The 18,522-nt window shown below is 38.2% G+C and overlaps 1 protein-coding gene across 3 annotated transcripts in view; it reads right to left on the reverse strand.

The window, feature by feature from the left end:
* Positions 696-18,522, reverse strand: part of LOC109722872 (phosphoglucan, water dikinase, chloroplastic) — a 38,906-nt gene continuing 21,079 nt past the window's right edge. Inside the window, exons 17-19 of one of the 3 annotated variants that reach the window (XM_020251041.1) lie at positions 11,525-11,690; positions 11,303-11,435; positions 696-2,024 (exon numbers count right to left, since the gene is read on the reverse strand). In XM_020251041.1, coding sequence (XP_020106630.1) covers positions 1,123-2,024; positions 11,303-11,435; positions 11,525-11,690 — 1,201 coding nt within the window. In that variant the 3' untranslated portion in view covers positions 696-1,122. Of the gene's footprint in view, positions 2,025-10,491; positions 10,637-11,302; positions 11,436-11,524; positions 11,691-18,522 lie in introns of those variants that run through there. The other 2 variants (XM_020251042.1, XM_020251043.1) reach the window with 2 other exon arrangements.

Here is an 18,522-nt window from a genome sequence, read left to right on the forward strand (position 1 = left end):
CGAATAGAACATTAAGGACATCTGGAACGAGAGTTTTGTTAGAATACTTTGCTTGCAAGAACCCTCATTCAGGGCCAAAAAGGGGGAGACAAAAGAAAAAGAAAATCTCATGTAAAATTTGCTTGCTCAAGTAACCGTTCAAATTGACTAAGATAAGAATACTTTGCTTGCAAGAACCTACGACAACTGTGCCAGAAAATAAGCCACTTTTTTTCTTTTTCTGATATTTGAAAAACTGACCATACAACATAGGAAAACATCACCGTTACCAAGATTTTAAGTGCCCGTCGACACGGATCGTATCCACCGTGCCGTACCATACAAATAAGATACCAGCACAATACAGATCCCGTACCAATGGCATAGCTCAAAGCCCTCTATTCTTTAAATTAATAAATAATTTCCTCAATAGAGTTTAAAAGATGTGATAAAAAGACATAATAAATAATTAAAATATTTTATTCCTAAAAAAAATAAATATTTCATACTATTATATGTCGGCATAAGAATTTTTTTGACCGGCACGCATCAGCACGGTTCGGCACGCACCGTGCAGTATCATGCCGACAAATTTCCAACACGATCCCGTGCCACGGCACTTAAATCCTTGACCATGACAAAAATAGGTCGGTTTGTTGCATCGGCCACAAATCGCCGTGGCAAAGTCGAGCGACTTAAATACTTGCAAAAACGACTTAAAAACTGGGCCCCAGAATAATAGAACGGGCCACATCGTCGCACCAACATACCAGGAAAGAGGTTCAGTTATACACAAATTTTACCAAATGACTAACTGCCGCATAAACGGATAGCTAATCTTTCGACAAATTTCATGCACCCGAAAAATTTTTATGTATTGCTTGACTCGCGTCTAGGTTCAGTGTATATATAAACACTTGAATCAACTCTTATTATAGACTAGTATCACATTCACATGAATAATAGGAAGGCTTTGACAGGCTAGATGGCCGTGAACTTTGGAGCCTACTATATTTCTTATTCTTCCTTATTCACCGTTCACCACCTCGCTCGGTCTCTGCTCAAATATAACCATATCTTCACAACTCGATCTGCGATGAGGACCAACACCATCTTGCTCTACTAATATGCGAGAAACGAGACTTATGGTTGTGGCCTTGTCTGAACTATGAAGATATCTTTGCCCACCACACACCCTTCAACATCCTGCGCGGACCCAAACTTCTGCTCGAGAAAGAAGCCGATTGCGCAAAGCCTCTGTCCCACCTGCGTCCGAAACATCGCATCAACTGTCAAAGGCTTCTTGCTGTAATCGACAGTCAACCGTAAAACCTCCCCATCCGCCGGACCAGAATTGAGCACCAGCATCTCCTCGCTGAAATTCGCAAAAGCCAAAGTCCTAACACTTCCATCAAACTTCCCAGAAGAAAGCCTCCATGGGGTGCCACGTGTCCCTGAAGCTAGGGTTTCACCAAGTCCTGGTGCGATCTCAGCTTCAACCACTTTTGGATCATGATCGGCTGGACTAACTGTATGAAGCACGAAAGATAGATCCGGGCATAGCATCTCCTGCACCAGCACTGCCATCATTGCATCTTTCTGGGGTACACCGGCAGCCCGACGGCTCAGTATGGCCCTTCTTGTGTACAAAGAAGCCCAAACCCGACCAACAGCTTCTCCAAAAGCACTTGGGTTAGACAGGCTCACATTTGGAATAGATTCATACAACCCAGCAGCAGACATTCCTGCTAAATCCTCAACATTGGCACTGGATCGTACTATAAGACGAACATTATTTGGAAGGAGTTTTCTGATAGATTCGATGGTTTCTTCAGATGGGCGTTGCTTCGACACCAATGTTTGCAGTTTGGACGATAAGTTGTCAAGTTCACCATCTTCGAGTTTTGCCGTTTCGATCAGTTCTGTTAGGGTTAAGAAGGATTCCAAGGAGCCACTTTTCTCCAGGGCCGCTTCCATAAACCCAAAGGGAATTACAGCACCGGAGGGTACTTGAAATGAAGCGGGGACTCCATGATCATTGTAAACTGTCAACAGAACAAACAGAATCAGGAGTTATACAAACATAAAATTTCTTTTGAATGTTTCATCTTGATCACTGTAAACTTGTTTTTGACTACCATTTCTGTTGGTCTTTCTTCTGGAGAGTGGATAGCTAGCCACATTATTCTGGCTTGCTCAATTCTAGTGATAATTTAAATGGTAATGTCACAATGAGAAACCAGAAAAGCAAACAACTACGAAGGGCAGCAAAAACCAGTGGGATGGTACAGCAGAATCGGGCTAAAGCAGGGAGTGGGGCAACAGGGTCAGCACGGGGCCAAGTGGAGGGGCTGAAATTCGCTGTTTAATAATTTTCAACCAAATCAGGAGTTGAGATTCAAAATTTTGGTAATAACGGCCTAAAAGTACATATTCTGATGTTTTACTAAAAAAAGTACAACTACTATAAAAAGTACAATGTAGAATTTCCTTTTGTTCAAGGCTAAAGTGATAAGCTCATGTGCATTTTTCTATGTATTTTTCACAGTTATTGTATGTTTAGATTAAAAAAAAATTACATTCCAAAAAGAAAAAGAGAGTTCAAAAAAAAAAGGAAAGAAGTATAAAAAAAAAAGAATTATAAAAAAGGAGAGAAAAAAAAAATCCTTGTTTACAAAAAAAAAAAAAAGAAAAAAAAAGAGAGAGGAAGGGAGACGAATATTTATTCTATAATCTCTACTGCATATATTTCTCATCTGCACTGCAACGTATACTGATGTTTCAGTTGAAGTCATTATTTGTACGCCCCTTGAGAGCTCTCACTTGCACCCTGCTCTGCAANAGGCCAATTGATTGAGATTTCTTTCCTCAGCAGATTGGTATTCCCTCCCTTTTTTATTATTATTATTTTTTTTTATTTTGAATTATTTCCAAAAGTAAACCACTTTTGAGTCTCCTATAAATTATAACCAAAACCTGCAAGAGAGGGTCCAAGGTTTTTCTAGAGAAACAAAGAGAGTTTTAGAGAAATAGAGATAAAAAAAGAGAAGAATATTGAGAAAAGAAAGAAAAAAAGGTAAAAGAAAAAGTAATTCTTTTTTTCTTTCTTCTTTCCACTCCCTTCCACACATATGTACAGGAGAGTTCCACCCCCTCCTCTCCTTGGTGCGCTGGCAGCAAGCAAAGGGACGGGGGTGTGCTGTGCGCACCTCCCCCTCCCCCACACCGTACCAAAATAAAAAAAATGAAAGAGCTTCAACCCTTTTATTCGACAGTGACGTATGGCAATGACGACAACGACGCCGATAATCGCAGCGACCTCCACAACGATGAAGGGTGACGCATGCATACAAGCGGTGTAAGTGTGATTTTTGTCGGTTTGATTAACACAACCATTTTCGCGATAGGCTCGATCGATCAAATTCAACATTAAATCGCTACTTTCGCCGTGGGTATGTTTAGCTAATCCCTATACCGAACGGCCATCTTCGCGATAGGCTCGACACGGTCAAAGGGTTGATTGAGCGGCCATCTTCGTGATAGGCTCGACACTATAAAAACGGCATATTTCGACAAAAAATAAAATAAAAAATAATAAATATAAAAATGAGCATATATGTAAGGAAGTGAATTCTCGAAATGCGAGAGTTGGACTTCGTTTTGAATTGACCAAGGGTCGTGTTGGTATGCTTCGGAAAAGCCGAAGAAGTCAAAAGCACCAAAAGTGCATTGAAGTTGGACCTCGGAGAGCAAACTGGTGAAAACCTGCATTTGGCATATTCTGCTCTCGGGGACCGGTCCCTGGCGGGAGAGACCGGTCCCCGTAAGCATTGTGGGCAGCAGAAAAGCTCTGCGCACAAGTATTGCTCTCAGGGACCGGTCCCTGGTGAGACAGACCGGTCCCCATACGCGTAGCCAGCGAAGAGAAGGGAAAAATCGGCTAAGTCCTGAGAGTTAAGCTCTCGGGGACCGGTCCCTGGTGGGAGAGACCGGTCCCCGTGCGCGTGATAGGGCTGGCCCGAGGGCTCTACGTGTGAGGCAGCTCTCGGGGATCGGTCCTCCCGTAGAGGGACCGGTCCCCGCATACGAAATCTGCCCAGTCTGGGCAGTGCATAAGAGGCAAAGTAGAGGGGTGTAAATGCAAATGTTGCATGAGAGGGTTGTATAGAAGGGGTTATGAGTCATTTCTCTCTTCTCCCCCACACACACACTCACTCACACTCTCTTCCTCTCTCTAGGAAGAAAAGAAGGAGAAGGAAAGGAAGGAGAAGAAGAAAAGGAAGAAAGAGAAGAAGATTAAGAGAAGGATTCCCATCATCTTCTCCATCTCCCTCTTTGCTTGGGCTAGCTAGTAGAGGTAAGCTTTAAACCTCTCTCATGGCAAGTAGCTTAGGGTTTGCTTTGACCTCTTAGAACCTAGCTAGATGGACTCTAGTGGATCTCTAGAAGTGGATGAACTCATTGATTGCATGATTAAATGCTAGTAGATGGCATTTTGCAATGTTGGGGCTTCTAGGGCATCCAAAAGAGAGGTTTTTCTTGTGAGAGGTTTTGATCTCAATTGACCCTTCTCTAACCTAATTGTTAGGTCTTCGAACGCGTTCGTGCACTCGGTTTGAGCATTCGTCGAGGCTACGAAGAGATATTGGCTAAAAACCCTTTTTTGGCTTCGTTTTCGCCTGGAACGCCGAGGAAGCATCTAAAAATCACGAAATCGGAACCCTAGCCTTTTGGTAGCGTAAGAAGGTGCGGGGTGTCCATCCCGAAGAAACCGAGCTTATTTTTATGTCTAAGTTCTTTATATTGATCATATATGGATATTATGCATTATAGAATAGTAGATAGTTGCAATTCTAATTCCTTGCATACTTTCTTAGTAGTGTAGCATTGAGGACTTGACACATGGACTAGGGACGCATGAGGATTGGGTCTTGTGACATGGAATCCTATAGTGGCACAATTAGGTGAACTTGGACATGTATAGCCTAGATGAGTGGCATTGAACTAGTGTAGTAGAAACACTAAACATGAACGAGTGGCATGTCAAACTAGTTAAAAACTTACTACAAATGATCGAACGAATGGTATCGAGTCTAGTGTAGTAAACATGACATGAACTTAGGGATGATAGAAGTCCCGGCATTTGATTATACATTGTGATCGTGCAGCAGAGGCACTATGACCCTAGTAGATAGGGTATCCTCTTGTGAGGATTGGATCATACTCACTAGTCTGTTTCGCTTGTTGGTGGTCGCTCCACCGAAGCAGTGGTCTCCGGAGTACTTCACACGAGCAGACGTAGTTGTCCCGCAGACGGTCTCGGTTTGCGAGTGCAGCTTCTCCTCACCTACGAGATTGAAAGTGAGTCGAGGGCTTAACCTACGGGTTAGCCAGGTAAATTGGGTAATGAACATGAATGGCATAGTAGAATTGCATTCTTACCATAAGTAGACATAGTGTATGTTGTAGATTGCATTGCTATGTTACATATACATGCTCTTGACATCATACTAGCATGATAGTATACTATTGTATGATGATTATTTCATACATGGCATCGCATTGAAGGCATGGTAGAATAGTTGCAGTTTACATTTCTACCTATCTATCTATCTGCTTATGCCTGTTTAAACCTAGTGAGAAGATCGGCGGAGTCGACGGCCGAACCCACTGGGAACTATACTAATATAGTTCTCACTTCTCACCCTACTTTGTTGCAGGGCCGAGTACCAGTGCGCCGGGCGAGGACCGCGGCAAGGGCATAGCGCCCTGAGTTAGCTAGTAGCTTTCCTACATGCATATAGAGTACCCTCGTATACTAGATGTATATTTTGATAGTTGTTGGAGAGCTACCCATGTATTTTGGAGATGACCATGTATTACATTTTGGAAGATGGAAATGTAATGTAATCAAGTATGTAAATGTTGAATGGTTGTAATAGCTAGTTGCATCTCTCTTTATTCACTTGTATATACACTTGTGGTTCTTGCTCTTAGTTGTATAGCACTTATGTGCCTCGAGTTGATCATGTATGTATTGAATTTTTTTTTCCGGGGCAAATTCTTGTACATAATCTTGTTGCTTAGCCTTAGGCGGACAAGGGATATGCTGTCCGTTCGGCGTCTGTTCGATGCGCCCGAACTGGACCAAATTGGTAGCGGTCTCGGGGCATGACAATATAGGCATTATTCGAACCACCAAGCGGCCATCTTCACGATAGCCTCGGCCATCTTCACGATAGCCTCGACATGGTCAAAGGGTTGATCGAGTGGCCATTTTCATGATAGGCTCAACACGATCAAACCGGTGTATTTGGACAAAAATATAAAATAAAAAAAATAATGAATATAAAAATGAGCATACTTTGATTTGCCATCTTCGTGATAGGCATTGTTCAAATCATTCGTCATCTTCGTGATAGGCAAGGTTCGATTTGACCACATTGCCATCTTCGTGATAAGCATTGCTCGAACCATTCGCCATCTTCGTGATAAGCACGGTTCGACTCGATCAATTCGCCATCCTCGTGATAGGCACAATTCGAACCATATGCCATCTCGTAATAAGCACAGTTCGATTCGGGCACATTGCCATCTTCGTAATGGGCATATGTTTGATCAAATTGCCATCTTCATGATAGACGTAACTCTACTTAATCGAACCTCATGTTTGGGACGGGTTGTCTAAGCGATGCCCTATGAGTGTAAGACGAAAGGGTTCATAAATTTGGCCCAAACCAAACTAAATTAATTCAAAAGGAACAGTTTGGGATTAATTAATTTAAAGAAGCCCAATCTACAATTACTTATGGGCTCAATGAACAAAATTCCATATGCAGTCCACCAATAAAACTAAATCCAATCCAGCCCATATGCTAGTGCAGGCCAAGTCTATATATGGGCCCTGAATCGAGCCCGTATACAAATGCAGGCCCAGTCTACTCATGGGCTCCAAATCTAGCCCGTACGCAAATATAGGTCCAGTCTGCTCACGAGCCCTGAATCCAGTCCGTATACAATATAGTCCCAATCTACTCACGAGCCCTGAATCCAACCCGTATAGAATGCAGGCCCAGTTTTCCTATGGATTGAGAATCCAATCCATAAGGGTAAACTTCAAATACCACCCCCTGTCGTTTCGCACTTTCTCACTTTAGTACCCTGTGGTTTAAAGTGTATCAATTTAGTACCCTGTGGTTTCATTTTTCTCTTTTTGTCAACTTCTCCGTTAACATTTCGTTAAATTATATACAAAAAACTTCAGATACCCCATCTAGGTTTATCAAATATTCACTTTAGTACATTTTAGTTTTAACTTTGTCGTTGATTTAACGAAAAAAAATTAGTGAAAAAGATAATAAAAAGAGAAAAATGAAACCACGGGATACAAAATTGATACACTCTAAACCACAGGGTACTAAAATCAAGGTTTAAAGTGCCGTGGCATGGGGGCGTGCCGTTACGTCCCTGGCACGGTACGGCACGGGCACGCTTGCATGCCGACACGTGGCACGCTTGCGTGCCGACAGATACGCACAACCTCCTGCTGGCACGCTTTGGCACGGACTTATTTTAGCTTTTTTGGTTCCAGTAAACTCTTATAATATTATTTTGAAAGATTTAAACAAAATAATATGAATATTTATTATGTACATCTTACTATACTCATCAAATAACATGCATGAAAGCTTTTTGTAAGTAAAATACAGCTATACCTGATATAGAATAGAAATTAAAATATAATAATAAAATTCACAGTACAATAATTATTTAAATTTACATCTTTACATAGAGATGACTGCTTAATTTCACATAGATCGTCGCGCTGGATCATATGTCATATTGTTATCTGCGGATACAGATTTATTGACAATATTGATACAAGTATTGCTGCATTGTGAGAAATTCATATATTCCAATTTACATCTATTATTTTTATTTTTTTGTTCTTATTAAAAATATCTGATCAAAATTGTTTAGGAAATCGATTTTTGTTCTTTGATTCATCGAAAGTTTCGCGGTGCGACAAATTTTAATAAAATATTTTGTGAAGAAAACATGGATGTCAGTGGTGGAAGCGGAGGGCTCGGGCCGACATATTGATCAGATAAATAATAAGTTAAATTATAAGTTTTTAATTTAATAAAAGAAAAACCAAAAAAAAAAAGCCAAAAGGCAAAAAAAAAAAAAAAAAGTTGACAAAAAGGCATCACGATGTCAAAAAAATAAGATAAAATGAAAAAAATACAATATAGATGCCTGGGGGTTGTATCCTAGAGAACAAAAAAAAAAAAAAGAAGCAAAAAGTCAAAAAAAAAAAAAAAAACCGGCGCACGCCGGTACGTGCCGGCGGCACGCTGGTGCGTGCCGCTTTGTCTCCAGCGCCAGCACCAGCGTGCGCCGGCACGCGGGGGGTGCGATACCCCCTGTACTGCCCCTTCTTGGGGCACGGTACGGCACGGGGCGTGCCGTATGGCACGCCCCGGCACTTAAAACCTTGACTAAAATAAAAAAGTGCGAAACCACAGGGGTGGTATTTGAAGTTTCCCTAAAAATAAAGCCTAATCTACATATGGGCTCCAGATTCAGCCCACATACTAATAAAGCCCAGAATCAGATTCAGAATGCAATCCACATACAAATAAATCTCCTCATTCGGTCTACATGCAAATTTGGACCAAAACCTATTTTAGTCTATAAATAAAACCCGAAGTCTACAACAAAACTCAACCCAATCTAGCCCAGCTAATCAAACCACCGAAGCCCAAGAGCACGAAGCCCAAGAGCATGAAGCCCATAACTACCAAACTCGTATCATCCAAATGCCTCCAACCCAAACCAAATTTAGCCAAATATAAACTGGGCTGCTCATGAACCAATTTCATGGGCTTCTCATGAACCAATTTCATGAAATAAAAATGGCTTCTCATGAACCAACTTCATAGACTTCTCATGAACCAATTTCATGAAATAAATGGGCTTCTCATGAACCAATTTCATAGGCTTCTCATAAACCAATTTCATGAAATAAAATGGGATTCTCATAAACCAATTTCATGAAATAAAATGGGCTTCTCATGAACCAATTTCATGAAATAAAAATGGGCTTCTCATGAACCAATTTCATGAAATAAAGTGTGCTTCTCATTAACTAATCTCATGAAACAAAATGGGCTTCTATCATGAACTAATTTCATGGATCAAAAAAGGGCTGCTATCATGGACTACCTTCAAAAAAAATGATGAGCTTTCATCAGAGGCACATATCATGATCGAAAAGTGATTTTTATCATGAACCAAAGATGGCCTTCCACGGTTCCACCATGAGCTTTCATCGTAGACTCATACGGACCAAATACGAAGTGCCTTGATGTAGAATACTGGACCTTGCAATATGGAACAAGGTTACGGTTTGGGATGCTGGTTGGCACGTAATTGCAGAGCTTGAGTGAACTGAAAACGTTTTGGCGTGAAATTGACACGAAAACGAATGCATGAAGTCAATTTCTCTCTACAGAGGACTAAAATGTAAATACCTATGCTTTGTGGGTTTAGTTGCAATTGTGCAACTCAGTGGAATTCCACTGTCCTCCTCTCCATCCTTATCTCTTTCTCCCCCTCTCTCAACCTAGTTGGCAAGAAAGAAAGAAAAAAAAGGAAAAGAGAAAGGAGAAGAATAAGGCTTTTGAAATTTGATTCAATCCGACGTGCCGATCAAAATCGCGCGTACGTTTTGTTTGACCTTTCATTTCTCTTTCTTTTTTCCTTTCCTTTCTTTCTATCTTTTCCCTCCCTCCCTCTCTCTTTTATGCTGCCTGAGACAGCAGCAGCAACAGCCAGCTGCTGTTGGCCGCACTGCAGCTGCAGAAGCAGCAAAGCGAATTAAAATTAAACTGTGCAAATTAAAATTAAACTCAACTCAATCTGACCGCCAAGTCGTTAAACTGAGCAAATTAAATTTAAATTCAATTCAACTTGACTGCCAAGTCCATAAATTAAGTATTTCAGTTTTACAAGATCCATATACAGTGGGGGTATGCCCCTGCTTAAGCCCCGTACACAATAAATCATATTAATAAAATTTTATCTTCACGCTTTGGTCCCTTTTATTATCAGCATTTACATTTGATCTCTTAATTGAGGGTTCCTTAACACTAAAAGTGTGAAGTAATTAACAGCGAATTCTTGATTCTGCTAGAAGGCATGAGCCTGTGATCCTGATTTCAAAATAAAATTTAAACAAATCTAATCTCTACCATGAATGACCACTCGCGGGGGAAAAGCTTGCGGTAGGGTCGGTTCGTGGTGGCAGACATTGTAGCTTGTGAACCTTTCGTGGTACTTTTTGCAATTCAAAACTTGAAACAATTATTTGTCTACTCGCCTCATCTTGATTGTGTAACTACACATGTAGTAAAGCAGGATACAACATGTCTAGTTTTACTAACTATAAGCAGTTAATTTATCCTTGGGCCTCATCTCAATTGTTTAATTCTATTCAGCATCCTTGGATCTACAAGATTTTAATCTCATAGCCAATAATCATCTTATGAACATTCACTAATCGGTAGAAAAATTTTCTTTCTCTGAAAAAGTTAATTTCAATACTTTGGCTGTAGTAAATCTCGAGGACCGTCGTAAAACGAGTCAATAAAACCTGGCAGTACAAGAGAAAGGAAAGAAAAAGCTTCTTCAGAACTTAACAAAAGCACTTTACAGAGTACAATAGTCGTCATCTTCCTATTAAGAACAGATATTTAGAATACATGATGAATTAGGTATATCGGTTTTCAATACTTAAATATTTTGGTATTCTAGCAATATTGCTTAGTTTCACAGTAAAAGATCAGGAATCCTAAACTTTCTAGCGGACTCAATTTGGTTAACATTGGATCAGAACCTGTGCATTGCATTGCAATCCTACCTATTTTAACAAATTCCATTATAGATTTAACAGAGATCATAACAGCACTCAAACCACCATATAATTGACTTTTGGACCTTCATATAACAATTACATGGAGAATAAGATTGCAACAGAATGCACAGGTTAGGAAGCCAATTGTAACAATTGGAAGGTTGGGGACAAACTAAAACCCGCTAAAACGGTTGGGGTCCTTGGTACAATTCCCATAATATTTGCGAAAACAAATTATCTGCCGATATCCAGGGGTATCTTACTAATTGGGGTCAGATTAGAATCACCTACAACAAGTTTAACACAAGTGCTCCATAATCTATCTACTCTATAGTGTGTATTCCAACCTATGGTATATTTTTACAGAGAGAAAAAAAACATAAAACAGGGCATAGAAAAGGATACCTTTCACAGAATGTGTTGCCAAATCAGCAAGGCGACCACATGCAGCAGCTTTTGCACCAGATGTTTCAACTGTTGCTTTTGAAAGCTCTAAAACACTAGAAGTGGCACTTTTCCCCAAAGGATGCCCATTAATCTGAAAATGAATTCAATAGAGAATATATTCAAGAAATAAGACAAATAATTTGAATTTTAGATTGTAAGAGTAACTATTGGAGGGATAACCAAGAATGGCACGTTTATAGTGTACGATGACTCCACCGGACTGGGGGATTTTGAAAATTGCTCCAAAGTTTCCATTGGAGGTGGAGTTCCCGTACTTTGAGACAATGCCTCACTGTTGTCCCCAGACTGCAAAGATAAATTAACACAAGTGGCTGATGCTTCCAACCTATATTCAAACAGAAAATGTCAGATATTTATCCATAAAATACATTGAGCTTCAAAAAACAGAAAATGGTTGCAAAAATGGGGATTATGATAATAATTATTAGGTTCACAATTCACAAATCGTAGCAGCAATGACATGATTTTAGATCATCATTGTAAGTTACAAGATTGCATTGAAAAACTGCAAGGTTTTCAATTGACATGATTCTTCATGCTAGGAATATGCTAAGTTAAATCAATTCATTGAAATACTTTTAAGGAAACTACACTTCTATTTAAACGAACATACTCAGGTCAAGAAGCTCCTATATATTTGCTTGAAGTATTTTCTCTGCTCGTATTTTAGAAGGTAATGTTATACTAAGATACTCTCCATGCATCACAAATGCACAAGTAAATCAGTTAACAAGCCAGCAAAGACCATAAACTTTCTTCTCCCCAAGGATCCCATGCCGACCATGCCATACCATGCCGGTAGCATACCAGCATGTGGCACAGGTCCGTGCCACCCGGCACCCAAAAACTGAGCATCTCGTCCTATATTGCAGCTTGCCACCTCCGTATTGCCCAGTATCGTGGAATGCGCCCCTGTATCGCCCAATGACCATTCGTGCAAAACCAGCACGATTTGGCAGGGATCTATTTACTCTCCTTTTTTCTATTTAAGGGGTTCAAAGAGATCTTTTGATCTGTCACCATTGTCCTGTGCCAGTGTTACTCACAGTAGTACACGTGATGCACGATACAATTTGCTATAATAAAATTATTCGCAACTATTATGAAATGTATTAGCACCGAATTATCTTTCACCAGTATCAGCAATATGTATATGGTCGAGGGATCAATCTAGTAACTAATAATGACAACTAGTGCAGGGCCCGCGCTACACAGCGGGTAAGTAGTATATCAACCAAATAAAATCTATAATTATTAATTTTAAGGTTGAAAAAATTATGATTAAAAAAAAATCTATAAAGTATTCTTATGTACATTATAAAAATAATCTTTCTTATTAATATTTTCTTAACTTTTAGTATTTTGGCGAGTTAAATTATTCTAGTAACTTTATCTAAAAACTCAATCAAACGTAATAGTTTTGATAGTTATTCTATAAATAAATTTTTTAACTAAAATGCTGAAGTTGGAGGACTTCAAATTGTCGAAAAAGGTGAGGTACCTTTAGTTTGTTAAAATTTATTGGAGAAAGAAGAAACTATTGCATGCACCTGCTATAATGCTATATATTGATTGATACTCCATACACCACAACTTGTATTAGATGACTACTGTTTTAATATCAAAACTTAATTAAATATATATAATCTACACAGACTAATAATTTAAATTATATTTAATAAATTAGATTTTAAAATTTCTATTGAAGGGTTTTAAGTATGTGGTGTATGTACACATATATCCGGTGTACAGAATGCTTACAGGAAGCACTCATAATTCCAAGAGAAAGAATAATTCTTTGCTTGCACCTGGTGTATACTAGCACTCCATACACTGCACAATATGCTTCGTAAGGAGCTATTTTATTGATGTGATCAAGGATAGCAGTGCCGCCCCGTGCCGTGCGGCACGGGGCGTGCCGTGCCGTGCCCCCAAGAAGGGGGCACGGCACAGGGGGGGTCTCGGACCCCCCCCATGTGCCTCGGCACATGCCCCGTGCCGCTCGAGACAGAGCGGCACGGGTGCATGTGCCGCGGCACAGTGCCGCCCGTGCCAGCTTTTTTTTTTTTTGTTTTTTTTGCTTTTTTTTTTTTGGTTTTGTCTCTTTTTTTTTGTTCTCTGGGATACAGAGCCTTCGCCCGGCCATCTATATTGCCTTTTGTTCACTTTTCTTTTATTTTTTTGACATTGTGTTGTCTTTTTGTCAACTTTTTTTTTTCTTTTTGGCTGATGCCTTTTTTTTTTTTGCCTTTTGGCTTTTTCTTTTGACTTTTTCTTTTTTCTTTTGTTAAATTAAAAATTATAATTTAACTTCTTATTTAACAATATAAAAGCAAATTTTTAGTTGATAAATCCGATCCATACCGCGGGGGGCTTCGCTTCCACCACAGACATCCATTTTTTCTTCGCAAATCATTTTGTCAAAATTTGTCGCACCGCGAAGTTTTCGATGAATCAGGGGAACAAAAATTGATCTCCTAAACAAATTTTGATTAGATATTTTTTAAAAGAATAAAAAAAATATGGATGTAATTGCGGTACTATTCTCGTTGTTCTAGTTATTATATACTTCCTAATCGAATCAATATATAGATTTTGAAACGTTTTTAGAAAAAATAAAATTTTCTATCATTTTATCTGTTATAATTTTTTAAATTATAAAAAAATTAAAAACAAAAGAATTTTCAATTGTTACAGCAAGTATAGTTGTACTTTTCAAATAAAAAAAAATAAAAACAAAAGAATTTTAATTTATATTCTACATCAGGTATAGTTGTACTTTATATACAAAATGCTTACATGCATGTTAATTGATGAGTATAATAAGCTATACATAGCAAAAATTAATAATAACTTGCCTAAATCTTTCAAAATAACATTATAAAAGCTTACTGGAACCAAAAAAACTTAAATAAATTCGTGCCAAAGCGTGCCAGTAGGAGGTCGTGCGTATCTGTCGGCACGCAAGCGTGCCACGTGTCGGCACGCAAGCGTGCCCGTGCCGTACCGTGCCAAGGACGTAGCGGCACGCCCCCGTGCCACGGCACTTTAAACCTTGGATGTGATCCAACCGTCAATTCATATATTATATAGATTACCAGTATGATCCAGCTAGGCACTGAATGTACTACTAGAAATGCAAGATAGAAGTCTAGACTTCAGAGTTGTGATTGTGGCATATTGAATTATCTGTAATATTATATGATATTAATTATTAGTCTTATATTAGCATTTACATACTTTCATGAGTTGTATGACTATTTTGACTTGGACTGGATGAGAGATACAATTCGGACCAAGTTTATATGCATTACAAACCATAAAACCAAGGTTTAAAGTGTCGTGACACGGGGGCGTGCCGCTATCTGCCTGGCACGATACGGCACCGGCACGCTTCTGTGCCGACACATGGTACGCTTGCGTGCCGATGGATACGCATGACCTCCTACTAGCACGCTATGACACGGATTTATTTCAGTTTTTTTTGTTCCAATAAACTCTTAGCCACCATTTGGTTCGGGGTTAAGGGGGTGGGATAACCTCTTAACCCCGGATTTAATCCCAAACACCCAATTTGGGGGGTAACCCCACCGCACCCCACGAATAGGAGTGTGATTAACTTAATTCCACCCCTATTTAATTTTTTAATATAAATATAAATTTTAATTTTAAATTTTAAATTTTAAAAATTTATATATTTTAATTTTAAAATTAATATTTATTTTTTAAAATTTTAAATTTAACTTTTTTAAAAAATTATTATTTTTAATTATTTAAATTTTAAATTTGATATTTTATATTTGTAACTTTAAATTTTTTAATTTGAGATTTAAAAATATAGATTTTAATTTTAAATTTTAAATTTTAAATTTTGAATTTTTATTTAAATTATTATTTATTTTTAATTACTTTTAAATTTTAAATTTGACATTTTATATTTATAACTTTAAATTTTAAATTTGAGATTAAAAAATAATTTTAATTTTAAATTTTAATTTTAAAATTTAAATTATTATTTTTAATTATTTAAATTTTACAATTTAAATTCAAATATAAAAATTGGGCAAAATCATTATTTCTATTTATAATAACACTATCTTCTTATCCCACCCTACTCCAACCAAACACTATTTTACCTATATCTGGACTAACCAAATTCTCAACCAATTACAAAATTACTCTAACCCACCTTAACCCTGAAATTATACCTATCCCTGCGAATAATTAGTTTTTACTTAACCCGAACCAACGGAGTTTATAATATTTATTTTGAAAAATTTAATAAATAATTATGAATATTTGCTATGTTACTTATCTTATACTCATCACATTAACATACTTGTAGTTTTTTTGTATGTAAGTACAACACATACCTGATGCAGAATAGAATTTTTTACATGTTAGAATTTTTAAAATGCAAAGACTTTTTTTCTTTTTTCTTTTGACCATATTACAGCCTTTCTTTTATAAAATACAAAAATAATTTTTAAATTATTTTAAAAATTAATTTGTTTTAAAAAATTAGTAGATCTATCAAAAAAATTAAGCAATAAATTATATGACAAATAAATTAAATAAATTTAAGTATCAATTAATTTAATTCAAGTTTTAATTTTATCAATATTTTGAATCTTCTAACACAAAAATAAAATTTTATGTTTGATGTGCCTCAAATTTTGTTTATTGAGTTCGATTTTGTTTCCCTAATTTAGCAAAAGTTTCGCGGTGCGATAAATTTTGATAAAATAATTTGTGAAAAAAAAATTGATGTCTGTGGTGGAAGCGAAGGGATTGGATATGTAAATTAAAAATTTGTCCTATATTGATAAACAAAAAAAATTAAATTATAATTTTTTTGACTTGCCTAACAAACAGATTTTCAATTTGCAATATTTTATGGGGATTGTAGGGTACCTAGAATGCTTCGGGTACTCCAAAAAATAAAACAAAAGGAAAAAAAATAATAAGCAAAAAAAAAAGCAAAAAAAAAATTTTGCACGGTGCCGTGCCGGCACTGTGCAGCGGCACGCGTCGCCGTACTGCTCTGTCTCATGCGGCACTACCCCCCGTGCCACGGCACGGAGGGGGGGTCCAAGACCCCCCCTATACCGTGCCCCTTTCTTGGTGGCACAGTACGTGCCGCACCGGCAGTGCCGGTGCTGCCAGCACTTGAATCCTTGAATAAAACATCGTAAAAATGTAACATTACGTGAAAAGAAAAGTTTAAAAAAAAATCCGTGCCAAACCCTGTCAGCGTGCGACTGGCACAGCCTGTACCACTATGCCATGTCGTCTAGTGGCACGGTGATCCTCGTAGTAAAACTTATCCAATCATTAGCAGCACATAATGCTAATTTTTTCCTTTAGCAAATTCTTAGTCAAAAAATTTTCTCCAAAAGAAATCAGCTAAAATGATGAGCCCAAAAATATACGAGCCAAAGTACACCCGCTATGATATCAAACTTAAACAACCAAATTCTACAAAAGCTTCAGGTTTTAGAGAATAAAGAAACTTTCAAAAAGCTAGCAAGTATCCTTATCTCAATAGCAGTAACATAAACAAATTCTTCTCATCCGAAGTACCGTATGCAGTGGCCACAATTTGAATACAGATGTTCGAATTAACAAAGTCCATGGAATTCATGCCTTAAATTATGACAACCCAAATCAGGACCCAGAGATTTAACCTTTTAAATGTGACAGATGATTTCTAATTTAGATTGCACGCCATTGAATTTGACGAAATCAGCTCGAGTCTCGGCTGCAATATAAGATGTACATGAAAAAACTACCCCAATATTAACGAAAAGTGGACTTCTATGTATCTTTTAACTAAAAGATGGTCCCATTATGCAATTGAACTCACCAATTGCAACAAATGTTAGGAGATTTACAAGATCTACATATTTCAAGCAAGGATTTAAGTGCCGTGGCACGGGGTCGTGTCAGAAACTTGCCGGCACGGTACGGCACGGTGCGTGCCAAGCCGTGCCAGTCAAAAAAATTCTTGTGTGCCGACACATAATAGCATGAAATATTTATTTTCTTTAGCAACAAAATATTCTAACTATTTATTATATTTTTTTATCACATCTTTTGAACTTTATTGAGGAAATTACTTACTAATTTAAAGAATAGAGGGTTTTGAGTTGTGTCATCGGCACGGGGCCTGTATCGTGCCGGTATCTTGTTGGCACGATATGGCCCGTGCCGACGAACACTTAAAACCTTGATTTCAAGTATGTCAAAACCTTTGTAAACTTCTCACCTCAGATGGCACAATATTTGCAAACCCATACAGAGAAAACAATCTACATATCTTGGATCACATAAACTGCAATGCTAATACTTCAGAACAGAAGCAGCCAAAAAAAATCAGGCTTTGTCCCAAGTATATAACGGAGGCTTTTTAGGTTCTTCACTAAACTTCCTTGTTAAGGTCCTACCAAGGATGAAACCGTGCCCCCAGGATAGGGGCACGGTACGAGGGGGTCTCGGACCCAAGGATTAAATTGCCGTGGCACGGGGTCGTGCCGGAAGCTTGTCGGCACGGTACGACACGGTACGTGCCGGACCGTGCTGATGCATGCCGGTCCAAAAAAAAAATGTGTGCCGACACGTAATGGCATGAAATATTTATTTTCTTTAGCAACAAAATGTCAATTATTTATTATGTATTTTTATCAAATCTTTTGAACTTTGTTGAGAAAATTACCTACTAATTTCAAGAATAGAGGGTTTTAAGTTATGCCATCGACACGGAGGCTGTATCGTGTCGATATCTTGCAGGCACGATACGGCACAGTGGATACAGCCCGTGCCGATGGACACTTTAATCCTTGCTCAAACGGCCCCTTCGTGCCACGGCACACGGCACCGTGCCGCAGCACACGGTGCCATACCGCACGAGACAGAGCGGCACGGCGCATGTGCCGCGGCACAGTGCCAGCACAGCACTGTGCTGTTTTCCTTTTTCTCTTTTTTTTTTCTTTTTGTTTTTTTCTTTTTGTTTCATTTTTTGGGATACCCGAAGTATTCTAGGTACCCCATACCTACCTAAGACATTACAAATCAAAGATCTACTAATTAAGCAAGTCAAAAAAATTATAATTTATTTTTTTTGTTTATCAATATATGGACAAAGTTTTAATTTATAT

The sequence above is a fragment of the Ananas comosus genome, linkage group 17 (assembly GCF_001540865.1).
Source record: "Ananas comosus cultivar F153 linkage group 17, ASM154086v1, whole genome shotgun sequence".
Classification (NCBI taxonomy): domain Eukaryota; kingdom Viridiplantae; phylum Streptophyta; class Magnoliopsida; order Poales; family Bromeliaceae; genus Ananas; species Ananas comosus.